This window comes from Phodopus roborovskii, unplaced genomic scaffold (genome assembly GCF_943737965.1).
Source record: "Phodopus roborovskii unplaced genomic scaffold, PHOROB, whole genome shotgun sequence".
Taxonomy (NCBI): domain Eukaryota; kingdom Metazoa; phylum Chordata; class Mammalia; order Rodentia; family Cricetidae; genus Phodopus; species Phodopus roborovskii.
Genome location: NW_026125052.1, coordinates 32906387 through 32920811, shown reverse-complemented (window position 1 = coordinate 32920811; position 14425 = coordinate 32906387). Strand labels below are relative to the sequence as shown.

The 14425-nt window shown below is 55.4% G+C and overlaps 1 protein-coding gene across 1 annotated transcript in view; it reads right to left on the bottom strand.

Annotated features, from left to right (window-relative positions):
- Positions 1-1413: 1413 nt before the first annotated feature.
- Ccdc40 (coiled-coil domain containing 40) overlaps positions 1414-14425 on the bottom strand; it is a 39001-nt gene continuing 25989 nt past the window's right edge. Inside the window, 8 exon segments of the mRNA XM_051181619.1 lie at positions 1414-2354; positions 3377-3535; positions 4124-4312; positions 8671-8791; positions 10307-10398; positions 10528-10697; positions 12039-12252; positions 13158-13403. Coding sequence (XP_051037576.1) covers positions 2106-2354; positions 3377-3535; positions 4124-4312; positions 8671-8791; positions 10307-10398; positions 10528-10697; positions 12039-12252; positions 13158-13403 — 1440 coding nt within the window. The 3' untranslated portion in view covers positions 1414-2105.

Genomic DNA, 14425 nt, shown 5'->3' with positions numbered 1-14425 from the left:
AAATAAATAAATAAATAAAAATAGAAATGGGGAAGGAACTAAAGGTCAGGCGCCACCGCTCATCTGGGGACCCAAGCTTGCTCTCTGGAAAGCTGTTGGATCCGCGGCGCCACTAGGCGCAGGCAGAGTCCAAACCCAAGCTTTCGGGCACCGGGCGCCCGTGCCTCAGTTTCCCCCTGAGAGACATACACACAGGGCTTTGCCTGCCTAGCACTGAGGGCACGACCTAGAACGCCGGGCTTTGCCGGAGCCTGCTGTGTGACTAAGGTCACTGTCTGTGGCTGCCTGAGTCGGGTCGGGGTCGGGATCGGGATCGGGGTCGGGGTCGGGGTCGGGGTCGGGGTCGGGGATCGGGGATCGGGGCCGGGATCGGGGCTCCCACCTATCTCGGGTTCTCTCCTCGATTCTCCCAAGCAGGGACTCACTGATAGTCGGCTCCGCCTGCCTGAAGGAGGCCGCTCCTCGGGAGGCCCCGGGACCTGCGACACCCGCCACCGGCCAGCCCAGCTCACCTGCGCAATCGCCCTCCTGGCCGCAGACCCCAGAGCCCAGCGCGACGGCGCCGGTCACGTGGTCCGAGGGCGGGGCTCGCCCGCGCGGACCACGTGACTCGGCCTCCTGCGTAGGCGCCGGAGTCCTGGCGCGCGTTCTCGCTGCGCCCCCTAGTGGCCGCGGGCGACAGAGCGCGCAGGTGCCCGGGACGACGCTGACCCTAGGGCAGACCCAGCCCAACCAAGGCCATCATCCCAAACGCTCCAGGGGGAGTGAGAGCCAGCCCTGACCTGGAAGCCCCGTCGGGAAGAGTGAAAACACGTGGCCACACAGAAAACCTCCGCCGGTGAAAACATTAAACGACCCGAGGCTTTTGACGTTTGTTTGGTGATGGCCATAAATTGAGACATAAGGGTGGTGGTGCAAACGTGTGACCTCAGCGCTCGAGACACGGAGACAGGAGGATTGCCAGTTTGAGTCCAACATAGGACACCCTGTCTCAAAAGCCAAGGTTGGCAGGCAGGGATGTAGCTAGGGGCAGAGCGCAGGCCTGCCGTGGGCAAGCAAGGCCCTGGCTTCCTGTAGTGCTGTAATCGCTCTTGCAGGAGAGGATACTACGGGGCGGGCGCTTGTGCTCTCTGGCCGTCAGACTTTTGGAAACGCTGGACCTGAAGTAACCCCTTTCTCTGCTTCCCACTGTTGTGTCCAATCGCACTGACGACAGGCAGTTCACAAACTTTTGTAACAGGCACAGCAGCCTTCGCGCACAACAAGTATTTAAGGAGAGGCCAGCGGGGCAGTGCTGTGGGTGGGCGGGGTGGGCGGGGCTGGGGTCTCCCCGCCTCTTGGTTGTTTTTGTTATTTCATTGTTAGGGTGAACATGTCTAATTCGTTTGACTGGAAACAACTTTCGTAAGTTTTATTTATCTGCTGTAAAGTTTAAAGCTGAGATTATTCCACAGGACATTTTTCTGTTTCACACCTGCATAAGTGAAAGGGTAACTCAGAAACCCAGGGTGGGGGAGGCCGGGGTGAAGAGAGGGGTCAGAGGTCGGTGGACGGCCGGCAGACGGGTGGGTGCCCCTTCACTGACATAGCTGCCCCCTCCGCAGACATTTGCCGCGCTCGGGATCCTGGGGTCCTTGGCTTTGATCTTTGGGTTTTGGTCTGAGGTGGGGGCCCGGAGAAGGCTAAGCTTTCTTTCTGGTGGAGGTGAGGAGCCAGAGAGAAGGTGGCTTCTGGGTATCGGGTGGGCAAGCACTCTACCTTGTTCCCGAGGGCCTTCACTCCCTTTCTTGTTCCACAGAGCCGAGGGGGCCCGTCCCAGGTCAGCGTGACGGGTGTGGGCTGCCCTGTGGAACTGCGGTAGAATGGTCTTTACCTGGATGGGTAAGCCCGAGGGGAGAGAGGCTAGCAGTCCCCAGTAATGCCCCTGCAGGCTGGCATGTCCACCTCAGTGGATCGGGAACGCTGCATCACAGCCGCTGTGAACAGCAGAGTGGCTGTGAATCACACAGGTGTCATTCTAGGGACACATGGCTTTTTGGGACACGGGGGGGGGGTTCCCTGGCTCTCCTTCTGGGCAGCCTTGGCAGGTGTGGGCCAAGTGCTGTCTAGGAGGCCTCTGGGGATTTCAGTTTGCTGGCGATCCTCTGCTGAATCTTTTGTAGCTCCTCCTGGAAATGGGGGTAGTCTTCCTGTACTTGGGAGAGGACGGCGCTGAGCTGGGTCAGCCGGATGTCCAGCTTCTTGCGTTCCAACAGCTGGGCCTTGCTGTTGCGGTGCAGGAACACATACTTCCCATCGATTGCAGCCTGCAGGTACTTGGCACGTGTCTGCAGGGCCACGATATCCAAAAGGTTCTGGGTGGGAAAGAGACCCTGTGTCAGTCCCCAGAAGTCAAGAGGACCCCTGCCTTCAACTTAGGCTAAAGGGACTGGAAAAGAGGAGAGGTGTGTTTGTTTGAGACAAGGTTTCTCTGTGGCTTTGGGGGTTGTCCTGGAACTAGCTCTCGTAGACCAGGCTGGTCTGGAACTAACAGAGATGTGCCTGCCTCTGCCTCCCAAGTGCTGGGATTAAAGGTGTGAGCCACCACAGCCTGGCAAGAGGTATTCTTGAAAGGACCCAGCCAAGTCTCTTAACTCAAGGGAAGGGCCCTTGCACCCCAGGCTCATCTATGGGGGAGGCGCTCTGGCTGCTGCCTGGTGCTTGATGCACTCCTGAGTCCTGGCAGAACTCTTAGACTCTACCACAGCTGGCCCAGCTGGAAACCCCACTGAGGAACTTCTGAGTTACATGCAGGCTCAGACAGACATTGGGATTCAGATTTGCAGGGCCCCTAAAGTCTACCCTTGATGCCCTGTGTTCCATTCTGCCCCAGAGCCAGGAGGGATCAGCCTGAGTGCAGATCCTTCCTCAGTCCTAGAGCTTTACACTATCTCCTGAGGTCAGGACCCCGCTCCTCCCAAGGCTTGGTACAGTCTGGGCAGGCCCCTCTTGGCCTGGCTACTCCACCTACCTGAATGGCTTCTTCCTCCTCGACGCCCCGACGCTTACATGGTCTTTTTGGATCGCTCCCCTCAGAAATTCAACCCCCTGACTTTACTCGGAGGCCCTGACATCCCAAGAATGTAATCTTCAGTTACAGGGATTTTGTGTCTATTTGGTTGCCCAGGCATCCAGAGTGGCGCCCAGCCAATGGCTGATAGAGATCAATATACAAGGTATTTAACGTGAGTGAGAGACGTGAGCAGTTGGTGGTGTCGTCACCAGCCGCAGGCGCAGCTGGCCCCAGGGAGACATTCATGTGGGGCACAGGCCTCTCCTGGGGTGCCCACCCCTCTGTCTGGGTGCTTCAGGCCCAGAGACCTCCCAAGAGATTTACCTGCCGTTTGAGAGTAGTGAGCTGGTTGACCTCTCCTTCCAGGACGTCAATGTCACCCTGCATATTTGACAGGTGTTGCTGCTTCTCCTGAAGGTTGCTGCTCAGGAGCTTTTGAGTTTCTTCCAGTCCCGAGATAGTCTTGCTGCAGTCCTCTGTGGCCTAGGAGAGCAAGTCACTTAGCAGACACAGGCATCCGGCTTGGGGCCAGCCATAGGCCTCCTATACCGGTCACGTTTCTATTGCTGTGAAAAAGTCAAGGTGACTTAGAGAGGGGACGATTTATTCGGGATCAGAGAAGAGGCGGGGCGGGGTGGGGGCGCAGAGCGAAAGCTCGCATCTTCTGACCACAAACACAAAGCAGGGAGGAGGACACAAGAAGCCTGCCACCACCCATAATTTCTTTAGCAAGGCCACGCCTCCAGAACACCCCCACACACACACAACAGTGCCACCAACTGGGGACCCAGTGTTCAGATGCCCAAGGCTATGGGGACATCTCGCTCACACTGCCACAGTTCCCAAAGAGGAATTCGATGGCCACAGGCCCTATGGGATGTATGGGGAGGGGCGGGCCCGGGGGTGGGGGGCGGCTAGAGCCTGGGAGACACCAGGGCCCCGAGGCCCACGATGCCAACGCGGCTTCGCAGAAGACATGGGGGACCAGGGTCAGCCAGGAAGGGATGAGGCCATGTGGGAAGTGTAAGGAGGGGGGGGGGGGGTAGGAAGCAGAGGAAGTACAGGTCATACCTTGTGTGTGTCCCTGATCTTCCTCCGCAGCTCATTCTGCTGGAAGTGGAAGTCTGTCCTGGTAATGATCTTCTTGTCTGCCTTGCTCTGCCCTTCAGCCTTGGTTATGATGGTCTCCCTGCGGGCCACGGCCAGCTCCATGTCATGGATCATCTTCTCCTGTTGCTTCAGTAGCTGTCCATGCTTGACCTGGAGACACAGGGTGGAGGGGCTGGGCTTAAGTGACAGCGGCCAGCCCACCCTCCCTGGCTTGTCTGCCTTTGACACTGGCCAGTGAAGGGTCAGGGGCATAGAGAGGGCCACAAGCAGTCTGGGAGACAGCACACGCGGATGGGAAAGTTACTGGATACTCTCGCAAGCAGTATAAAAGGACAGCGGGGGGGGGGGGGGGAGTAGGAGGAGAGGAAGGAGAGGAGCGTGCTAGGCTCGATGGCAGGTGTGTCGAGAGGGCAGGCAGATCGGCCCAGAGATGGGGGCTTGGTTAGCAGTGTCATCACTAGGCTTACTGGGCGGTTGTGACAAGACAGTGATGCTGGCAGAAACTGGGTGGGGCTGTGGACGGTGGCTGAGGGGTGTGGGGCGCGTACAGGGGCCATGGGGTGCTGAGGGCTGGGGTGTGAGTATATGGACGGGGGGGGGGGTGCCAGACAGAGGCTGAGGGTGAGGAGTATAAGCTTGGACCGTGGGAGGGGGTGCGAGAAGATTTTCTACACTTACAGGAGCATTTGTAGCTGCCGCCCCCCCCCCCACGGGCCTGTTAGCCAGTGCAGTCTCATCAGTGAGCTCCTGGCCAATGAGTCTCAGAGGCAGTGACCAAAGCTCCTGGGGATGTCCTCTGACTGCTACACACTACACACTACACACTCACGCACAACACACAAGAGTGTTGCGCGCACACACACTCACACGCACACATACACACACGCACATGCACAACACACACACACAAGAGTGTGCGCGCACACACATACACACAACACACACATACAAGACTGCACACACATAAACACATGAGTGCTCACACAGAAACACATGTGAATGCTCACACACAGACACATGTAAAGCAAAACGAAACAAAAGGTCAATAGATACATGTCAATGACTGATAACACCCAGGTTGTAGAGACTGATAGGGACGTGACACTGTTGTGTGACACGGTGCAAAATCCATCTGACAGACACCCTTGAATTTGGCAACGTCCACATAACCTCTGGGAATCTAGACTTCAGGAGGTGGCGGCGGCAACATATTTACTTTTATGTGTCCATTTGGCTCGCCTAAGGGCTGCCCAGATAGCTGGGCGTGTCAGGGAAGAAGTGGAGATCGCATGTTCCTGTGCACTGGTGGATTGAGTAGACACACGATTGGGGGTGCCTGGGAGGATGGTGGGAGATGTAGCCCCTCAAGGCTGGGGTGGCGTGCTTTCCATGTTGGAGCTGGTGTGTTGGGCTGGAGCTCACCACTGCTTTCTCTCAGGCTTTGGATTTGGGCTGAAGTAGGTGGTAACCCTCTTGGGTCTCTTATGGGCCATGACTGTGTGGATGCGCATTATGGACAGAACGGAGCATGACCGTGCACGTGCCTTGTTGGGCCTGCTTCTCTGGGGACCCTCACTGGTTCTGAACAACCCCACTGAGTGCAGGAAAACTGGCCATCAGTGCAGAAGGGACCGGGAACAGGGGGAAGGTGACAGACAGATCTAGGATCACAGGAAGCACACATGGACTTGTGCGTGGAGCTGGCCACGGGTGGCCACACCCCACAGTAGTGAGAAAGGTTGCTGTGTTAAGCCAGACAGAGGTGAACAGCTAGATGAATGAACCTCACCCACTACTAACTTATCCAACATCAATTACCAAGCAGCCTGGGGTGGGGTGGGGTGGGGTGGGGGCTGGAGAGACGGCTCGGTCGTTAAAGAGCACCTGCTACTCTTGAGGGGGCCTGAGTTTGGTTCCCAGCACCCATGTCAGGAGGTTCACAACTACCTGTAACTCCAGCTGACGATTCTTCTAGACTCCTCGGGGTGTACTCACATGCTCATACCCCCATGCAAATGCACACACATGTATATACACAATTAAAAAACATATAACAACAAAAAAAATTTTAAGACAGGGTCTCTCTATGTAGCCTTTCAACTCTCTCCGTAGATCAGGCTGACCTTGAACTCACTGAGATCTGCCTGCCTCTGCCTCCCAAGTGCTGGGATTAAAGGTGTTCAACAATATGCCTGGCTCAAAATAGTAAAATCTTTCTAAAGAAAGCAAGCCCAGGTGTCAACGGCTCACCATGACACGTCACACCTTGGCCCGCTGGTGGGCTCAATGGCTTTGTCTGTGCCACAGGGTCTGGAATGTTGCCAGGGTCATCCGGTAGGCAAGAAGGCAGTTATGGCTGAGATGGCCTTTGCTTACGTGAGGCTGGGTCCCAGCAGCCACATAGTTCATCGCTGAAGTGGCCCACGCTGCTGCCTGTCACAGCTGAGGCTGGAGTCCCATCTGTGCACGCTGGTTTTGTGGGGACGGAGGAAGCCAGGCCGCTTGTATGTGTTGAGAGAGGCCTCACACAGCAATGTGGCACTCAGGTATACTGGGGGCAGAGTGAGGAGGAGACCCTCGGCTTCCCCCCACGCCAGGGATGGGGAGGTAGTTCGCTGCAGCCGACACACGACTTCTGCGATTTTTCTTTTCAGACAGGGTCTCGTGTAGTCCAGACTGAATTTGCATTCTCTATGTAGCTGAGGATAGCCTTGAACTCCTGATCCTCCTGCCTCCACCTTCCCAGAGCTGGGATTACAGGTGTGCACCACGGCATCCAGCTAGCTGCCTATGCTTTGAAAATTCACTTACACTGAGTGCGTGCATGCGTGCGCGTGTGTGTCTTTTTGAAGCAGGGTACAGTTGAGGCTGGTCTAGAACTTGTCTTGCCTTGGACTCCCGGATGATGGGATGGATTGCAGGCATATATTTTGGTACTTGGCTTTCTATTTTATTTTGTGGATGCTGGGTACATTAGTTACTTGTTTTCTTGCTAAGACAAAATATCCAGACAAAAAGAATTTAAGAAAGGAAGGGGCTTATTCTAGCTTGCAGTTCTTTGTTTTTTGACTTGGTTTGGGTTTTTTGGTTTTTCCAGACAGGGTTTCTCTTTGTAACAGCCCTGGCTGTCATGGAACTCGCTCTGTAGACCAGGCTGGCCTTGAACTCACAGAGATCTGCCTGCCACTGCCCCAAATGCTGGGATTAAAGGTGTGCGCCACCCCCACCACCCCCACCGGGCCTGGCTTACAGTTCTAAGTGGTACGGAACAGTCCACCATGGCCGGGATGGAGTGGGTCTTGGCCAGCTGCGAGTCCAGGACTATAGCCCTCAGAGAGTGGGACTCACAGTCAGGTGGCTCTTGCAACCTCAATTAGCCTAATCCAGATTAGCCCCTCAAGGCATGATACATAATCTAGATGACAGCTCACAGGGGTATCCAGACTTTGTCCCAGACTTTGTCCTCTGGGACACTGTAAATCCTGTCAAGTTGGCAATCAGTCACGCTGTGGGTCAAATCCTGGTCCTTGAACATGCAACACTAGTACATCACTGCCAAGCTACATGCTACATGCCAGCTCAGCTCATGCCTGAGAGCTAAGAATAGCCAACAGCCTGAGGCCGTTCCATAGCAAATGCAATTGGAAGAACTATGTTGTCACTGTGGTTAACTGGTAATTGTTTTGTTGTTATTTAACACTTTACTTTCTGTGCATGGGTGTCTTGCCTGCCTGTATGTCTGTGCACCACATGGCTGGCTGGTGCCTGTGAAGGCCAGGAGAGAACATCTGGTCTCTGGGACTGGAGGTACAGATAACTGCGAGCTGACATGACACATGGGTGCTGGGAATCAAACCCAGCTCCTCCGGAGGAGCAGCCAGAGCTCTTAACCGCGGAGCCATCTCTCCAGCCCCTAACTGCTCTAATTTTTATCCCTAAGGTCTTGAACCTTAAAATGATGGTCATTTATGACTTAGGCCGGTGAAGCCCACTGCTCCTGAGAGATGGGATGGGGTGAGGAGCCCCTGAGCCTTTTTTTGTGTTGGGCTCTCTTTTTTGAGACAGTGTCTCACTATGTCATCCTGGCTAGCCTGGAACTCGCTGTGTACACCAGGCTGGCCTCAAACAGCTGGGATTAAAGATGTGCACCACCTCACCAGCCCATATCAGTTTCTTCTTGTTCCACACTGAGATTAGTGGACTGGGGACCTGGGCATTACAACCAGTGTCTCAAAATGCCACAGGGCCTTGACTGCTTGGGGTCACAACATTTTACGAGGTGCTGTGCATATGACCGCACGTCCTGGCTGCTGTGGGATTATTCTGCATAGTACAGATATAAAGTCAGGCATACCCTGGTGTGAGAGGTGGGCCATGACCTACATAGAGCCTGGAGCCGTGTTTGCTGGAACGCAGTCCCCAGGAGTCTCATCGGTTGCCCCCTGACAGGGTGGCTCAGTGGTTCCCGACCTGCAGCACATCTGTCGCCCACAGCCCTGACCCCTCACCTTCATCCTGTGGATCTCGGCCTTCATGGCACGGATCTCTGTCTGCCCGGTCTCAGAATCCACTGACGTGCGCATCTCCTTTGCCAGTTGGATTTTTTTCTCCCACAGCATGATCTGATGTCTTCAGAGGCAGGAGAGGCAGAGTCAGAGCCAGAGCAGTTTGAGATGGGGACCCCACCCCTCTCTCTGCCCATGGGCGAGGCAAATGAAGCCCAGAAATCTTTACTCGGGTTCCTTACAAAACGGTTTGCCAGGTCTTGAGGCAGGCAGACCTGTGCATATGGGCTGGCGGGGAGGAGAGGGGAAAAAGAGAGAAGAGGGAGGAGAAGGGGGGAGAAAAGGGGAGAATTAAAAGATGGAGACGTGAGAGACTGGGTCTGGAGAGATGGCCCAGTAGCTAAGAGCACTGGCGGCTCTCGCTGAGGGTCTCAGTTCAGTCCCCAGCATCCATGTGCTGGTTTGCTACTTACTGTAACTCTAGTTTTAGAGGCACCCGAGAGAGAGAGAGAGAGAGAGAGAGAGAGAGAGAGAGAGACAGACAGACAGACAGACAGACAGACAGACAGACAGAGACAGAGAGAGACAGAGAGAGGAGAGAGAGGGAGAGGGGGGAAGAAAGAGAGAAAGGGAGAGAGGCAGAGAGAGAGGAAGGGAGAGAGAGAGACAGACAGACAGACAGAGAGGGAGGCAGCGGGGAATTATAACTTAGGAACCGAGAGTGTTCATGTGATTGGAAAAGTCGGATAAGGAAGTAAAAGGCCAAATAGCTCTACAGCAGAAAACTGTCCGAATATAACCAAAAACACAAGCTCCAAAGCCACTGTGTGTGTGTGCATGTGTTAATTAATGCACAGATCTTGTCAGATGTATGTGTGTGTGTGTGTGTGTGTGTGTGTGTTAGTTTGCAGATCTTGTCAAATGTGTTTGTGTGTGTGTTAATGCACAGATATTGTCAAATGGCAATAAACACATTACCCCTCCTAGAGCATTCCTGTCAACCAAAGGGCACCTTCATGGGGCCTAGAAACTGTTTCCATGGGAGAGGTGTGTGTCTGTGTGGGCTAAGACACACTTGCCTCAAAGGGAGTGGTTTTGCTACAAACAATAAAAAAGTGTATCTATACTTTTGAGTGTTGAGGGCGGGGGGTAGAGCTCAGTGGTAGAGCACTTGCCCGGCATGTGCAAAGTCCTAAATTCCATCCCCGGCACGCGCGCGCACGCACACACACGCGCACACACACGCACACACACGGAGCAGAGGTGATATTACATGTTTCCCTTTTCTGATAGTTTAACGTGTGTATGGGGGTGGTGTGCGTCTGTGTACACATACAGAAGCCAGAGGTTTCCTGCTCTGTTACTCTCCATGTAGTCTCAGGAGATAGTGTCTCACTGAGTCTAGAACTGGACCAAGCTCCATCATGCTGGGCACACTTGGCCATGCCTGGATTTTTACATGGGTGCTGGAGATTTGAACTCAGGTCCTCCTGCTTGCACGGCAAGCCATCTCTCCATTTTGTTTTCTTTGCTATACCTCAATACTTTGTCAATAGAGAAAAATGCTTGGGGTCGGGGTTTATATATTATTACCTTTTGCATAAAAATAAGATACACTTTATAACTTTATCCTACTCACTCGGCCTCCACTAGGCTGTTGAGGAGGGTGGCCTTTTCCTCTTGGAGCTGCACCAGCTTTTCCTGCATCTGGATGGTCTCTCGCTCTGCATCCTGCGTGGGGGTGGGGGGGAGGTTCATGGTGGCGGCCCCTGGAGCCCCGCAGGACTGGCAAGGCCGCAGACCAACACTCCGACCCCTCCCCAAACCCCTCCAGGCTCGGCGGCTGAGGGCGGTGCCAACCTTCAGGGTGCGCACGAACTCTGTCTCAGCCAGCAGGCTGCTCTGCTGCAGCTGCTCCGACTCGGTCCGGTTCTTGCCCAGCAGCATGTTGAGCTTGGTCAGGTCATTGCCCAGGTCCTTCATGTGGCGGCGAATCTCCTTCTGGTCTTTCTTCTCTTGCTCAATCTTGTCTGCGGGAGGACAGGCGGGGGCGGGGGGGGGGTGATGCTGGAGGGCCAGGGGTCCTAGGCAGGCAGCAGCCATGCCCTCCTGTGGCTCCGTTCCTGCCCTGTCATGTGCCCCTCCGTGGAGAGGAGGCTGGGTCCCTTCCTGGACTCCCCTTCCCAAAGCCTGGCCCCTGGAGGGACCTGCAAGTACCCTGTGCTACAGAAGCACAGGGGCAGAGCAGGGGCGGGTGGGGTGGAGAGCAGGGGTGGGGGAGGAGAGCAGGAGCGGGTGGGGTGGAGAGGAGGGGCGGGTGGGGCGGAGAGGGAGGGGCGGGTGGGGCGGAGAGCAGGGGCGGGTGGGGCGGAGAGGAGGGGCGGGTGGGGGGGAGGAGAGGAGGGGCGGGTGGGGAGGAGAGCAGGGGAGGGGGAGGAGAGCAGGGGTGGGTGGGGAGGAGAGCAGGGGAGGGGGAGGAGAGCAGGGGCGGGTGGGGCGGAGAGCAGGGGAGGGGGAGGAGAGCAGGGGTGGGTGGGGCGGAGAGCAGGGGAGGGGGAGGAGAGCAGGGGTGGGTGGGGCGGAGAGCAGGGGAGGGGGAGGAGAGCAGGGGAGGGGGAGGAGAGCAGGGGCGGGTGGGGCGGAGAGCAGGGGAGGGGGAGGAGAGCAGGGGAGGGGGAGGAGAGCAGGGGCGGGTGGGGCGGAGAGCAGGGGTGGGCGGGGGAGGAAAGCAGGGGCAGGTGGAGCTAAGGTGCTGTGGGTATCTAGGGAAGGCCGGCAGGCCCTTTGCCTCCTGGCCTTAGGGCAGGTTGGGAAGCATAAAGACAAAAGCTGTTGACATTTTGATGGGGAAAAGGGCACCGGGGTACAGGGCCGGCTCACTTCTGTTGGGTTCTCTGCTCTCCCCGCACCAATGCCCTTGGCTGGCTCAGGGCTAGGTCTCTGGATGTGCCTCTCTTTGCCCCAGCTGATGTCATCCGCGCCAGGGTGGGGAGGCTGCGGGAGGGAGGCTTTGCCAGCTCTGGGTCCCCACACTATTCCCTGCTGGTGCCAGGCAGCCTTGCCTTCCCCACACTCTCTGGTAGACGGCTGTGAGAGGGTGCAGTGGCATTGCTGGGGAGTGGGCAGACACAGCAGCCCCAGACCTCCGCGCTGCACCCACAAACTAGGTGGCTTTACAATTTTCCTGGTTTGCTTTGTTTCCGTTTTGAAACAGGGTCTTACTGTGTAGCCCAGGCTAGCCTCAGACTTACAGCCTCAGGGCCCTGAGTGCTGGGATTACAGGCATGTGGCACCTGGCCTGGGATTGATGTGGCTGGGAGGGAGCCGAGCGCCGCGCAGCCCCCCTCCCCAGGGCGTCCCCCAGGGCTCACTCTCTATGCGAATTTTCTTTTGCTCCATGATGTGCATCTCCTTCTTGAGTTGGTCCAGGGAGACCAGCTGCTCTTCGCGCTCATGTGTGACCTGGACCAGTTCCTGCTGCAGACGCAGCCAGGTCATCTGTGCCTCAGCCACTCCCGAGTTCTGCTCTTCAGACAGCTTCGACAGCCTTTTGATCTCCAGTTCCAGGGGTCCAACTTCCTCCCCCTGGAGGGATTTAATCACAGTGCAGTGTGAGCAATGGGATCCACAGGTTTGCTTTCCTTATTGTTTATGAGTGGTGTATATAGATGTGCATGTGAGTGTGTGTGTGTGTGTGTGGTGTGTATGTGTGTATGTGTGTGAGCGTGTGTGTGAGTGTGTGGTGTGTATGTGTGAGTGTGTGTATGTGTGTGAGCATGTATGTGAGTGTGTGGTGTGTATGTGTGAATGTATGTATGAGTGTGTGTATGTGTGAGTGTGTATGTGTGTGAGTATGTGTGTTTGAGTGTGTGCGTGTGTATGTGTGTGTATGTGTACGTGCGTGTGTGTGAGTGTGTGTGTATGTGTGAGTGTGTGTTTGTGTGAGTGTGTGGTGTGTATGTGTGAATGTATGTATGTGTGAAAGTGTGAGTGTGTGTATGTGTGTGGTGTGTATATGTGTGAGTGTGTGGTGTGTATGTGTGAATGTATGCATGAGTGTGTGTGAGTGTGTATGTGTGAGTGTGTGTATGTGTATGTATGTGTGTGTATGTGTAAGTGTATCTGAGTGTGTTTGAGTGTGTGCATGTGTATGTGTGCGTGCGTGCGTGTGTGTGTGTTTGTGTGTCTGTGTGGCTCACAAGCCACGAAGAGAATAAAAGAAGCCAGGTGCGCGCACACAGCCCCCGGAAGCCGAGGCTTCACAGCCTCAGGGTCTAGGTCCACCTGGGCCATACCCGGACAACAAAATCAAAAGGAGGCTCATGCCAGATGCGAACGATGTGAATGAAATTCAGGCCCCGGTTACAGAGGTGGGGAGCAACCTGGTCGCCCAGCCCAGCCCAGCCCAGTGGGATGGGGGCAGGCAGGAGGGGTGTCTGCTGTCTGGGAGCCCCAAGGCACGTGGTGCAGAGCCCAGGGTGGCGCCTCACCCCCAGCACGGACACCATCTGCTCCAGCTGCTTGTTGAAGAAGTTGATGAGGCTCTGCTTCCTCTCGATGAGGATGGTTCGGCGGACGATCTCGCTCTCGCTGTTGGTGATGAGGTCATTGAGCCGCTTCACGTCCTTGTCCAGCTCCACCAGCGTCTTCTTATGCATGTCTACCTTGCAGCTGGTGTTGGTGATGTCCAGGGTAGCCTGAGCGATGTCGCCGTCAATTTTTGAAAGATGTGTCACCTGAGGGCATGGAGGGCAGTAGGTGTGAGCACTTCCTGCCACTTGAATTGGCCGGACTGCTGTTTCCTACGTGTGTTCTGGAGCCATCGCTGCATGCCCTCATGAGGAAGCTAACCCGCCCCATTTCTAGAGAACCTACAAGGGATTCGTTTACACATGGAGACGGCCTGCAAAAAAAAAAAAGAATGCTGGGTGTGGTGGCGCCTGCCCATGATCCTGGCACACGGGAGGCTTGGGTGGGAGGATCTTGAGTTCAAGGGCAGTTAGGGCTACACAGTAAGTCAGTGTGAGCTACAAGACGTACTCTCTCTCTCTCAAGGAGTGGGGACTGGTCCATGTCTTTCTTTTTTCCTTTTCTTTCTTTTTTCCTTTGAGACAGGGTTTCTTTGTGTAGCCCTCGCTGTCTTGGAACTCTCTCTGTAGATCAGGCTGGCCTCAAACAGAGATCCGCCTGCCTCTGCCTCTGCCTCCTGGCTGGCTCATGTCTTTAATGCTAGCACTTGGGAGGTCAAGGCAGCCACCTGGAAGCCTTATTCCAGTGTTATGTACTCCCTCCCATGCTGCCCACCGTCCCATACCCATTAGGGAGAGCAGGGTTGGGGCCACATGCCACTGATCTCTTCAGTCTGGCAGATACTGTCTCATTTTTTTTCCATAAAGATTTATTTATTATGCATACAGTGTTCTGTCTGCATGTACACCTGCACACCAGAAGGAGGCACCAGGTCTCATTACAGATGGCTGTGAGCCACCATGTGGTTGCTGGGAATTGAACTCAGGACCTCTGGAAGAGCAGCCAGCTAGTGCCCTTAACCTCTGAGCCATCTCTCCAGCACCCCCCATCTCATATTTTTATGTCATTAAAATTTTTTTTAAAAAAAAAAAAAGGTCTCACTGTGTAGTGCTAGGTGGCCTCTGCCCCCAGACGCTGAGATTAAAGGCGCGTGTTGTCACCTTTAGCCTCTCTCATGCAGTTTTTAATGGTCGTGGGATGTGCAGCAGGACGTTTCTTCCTCTCACAT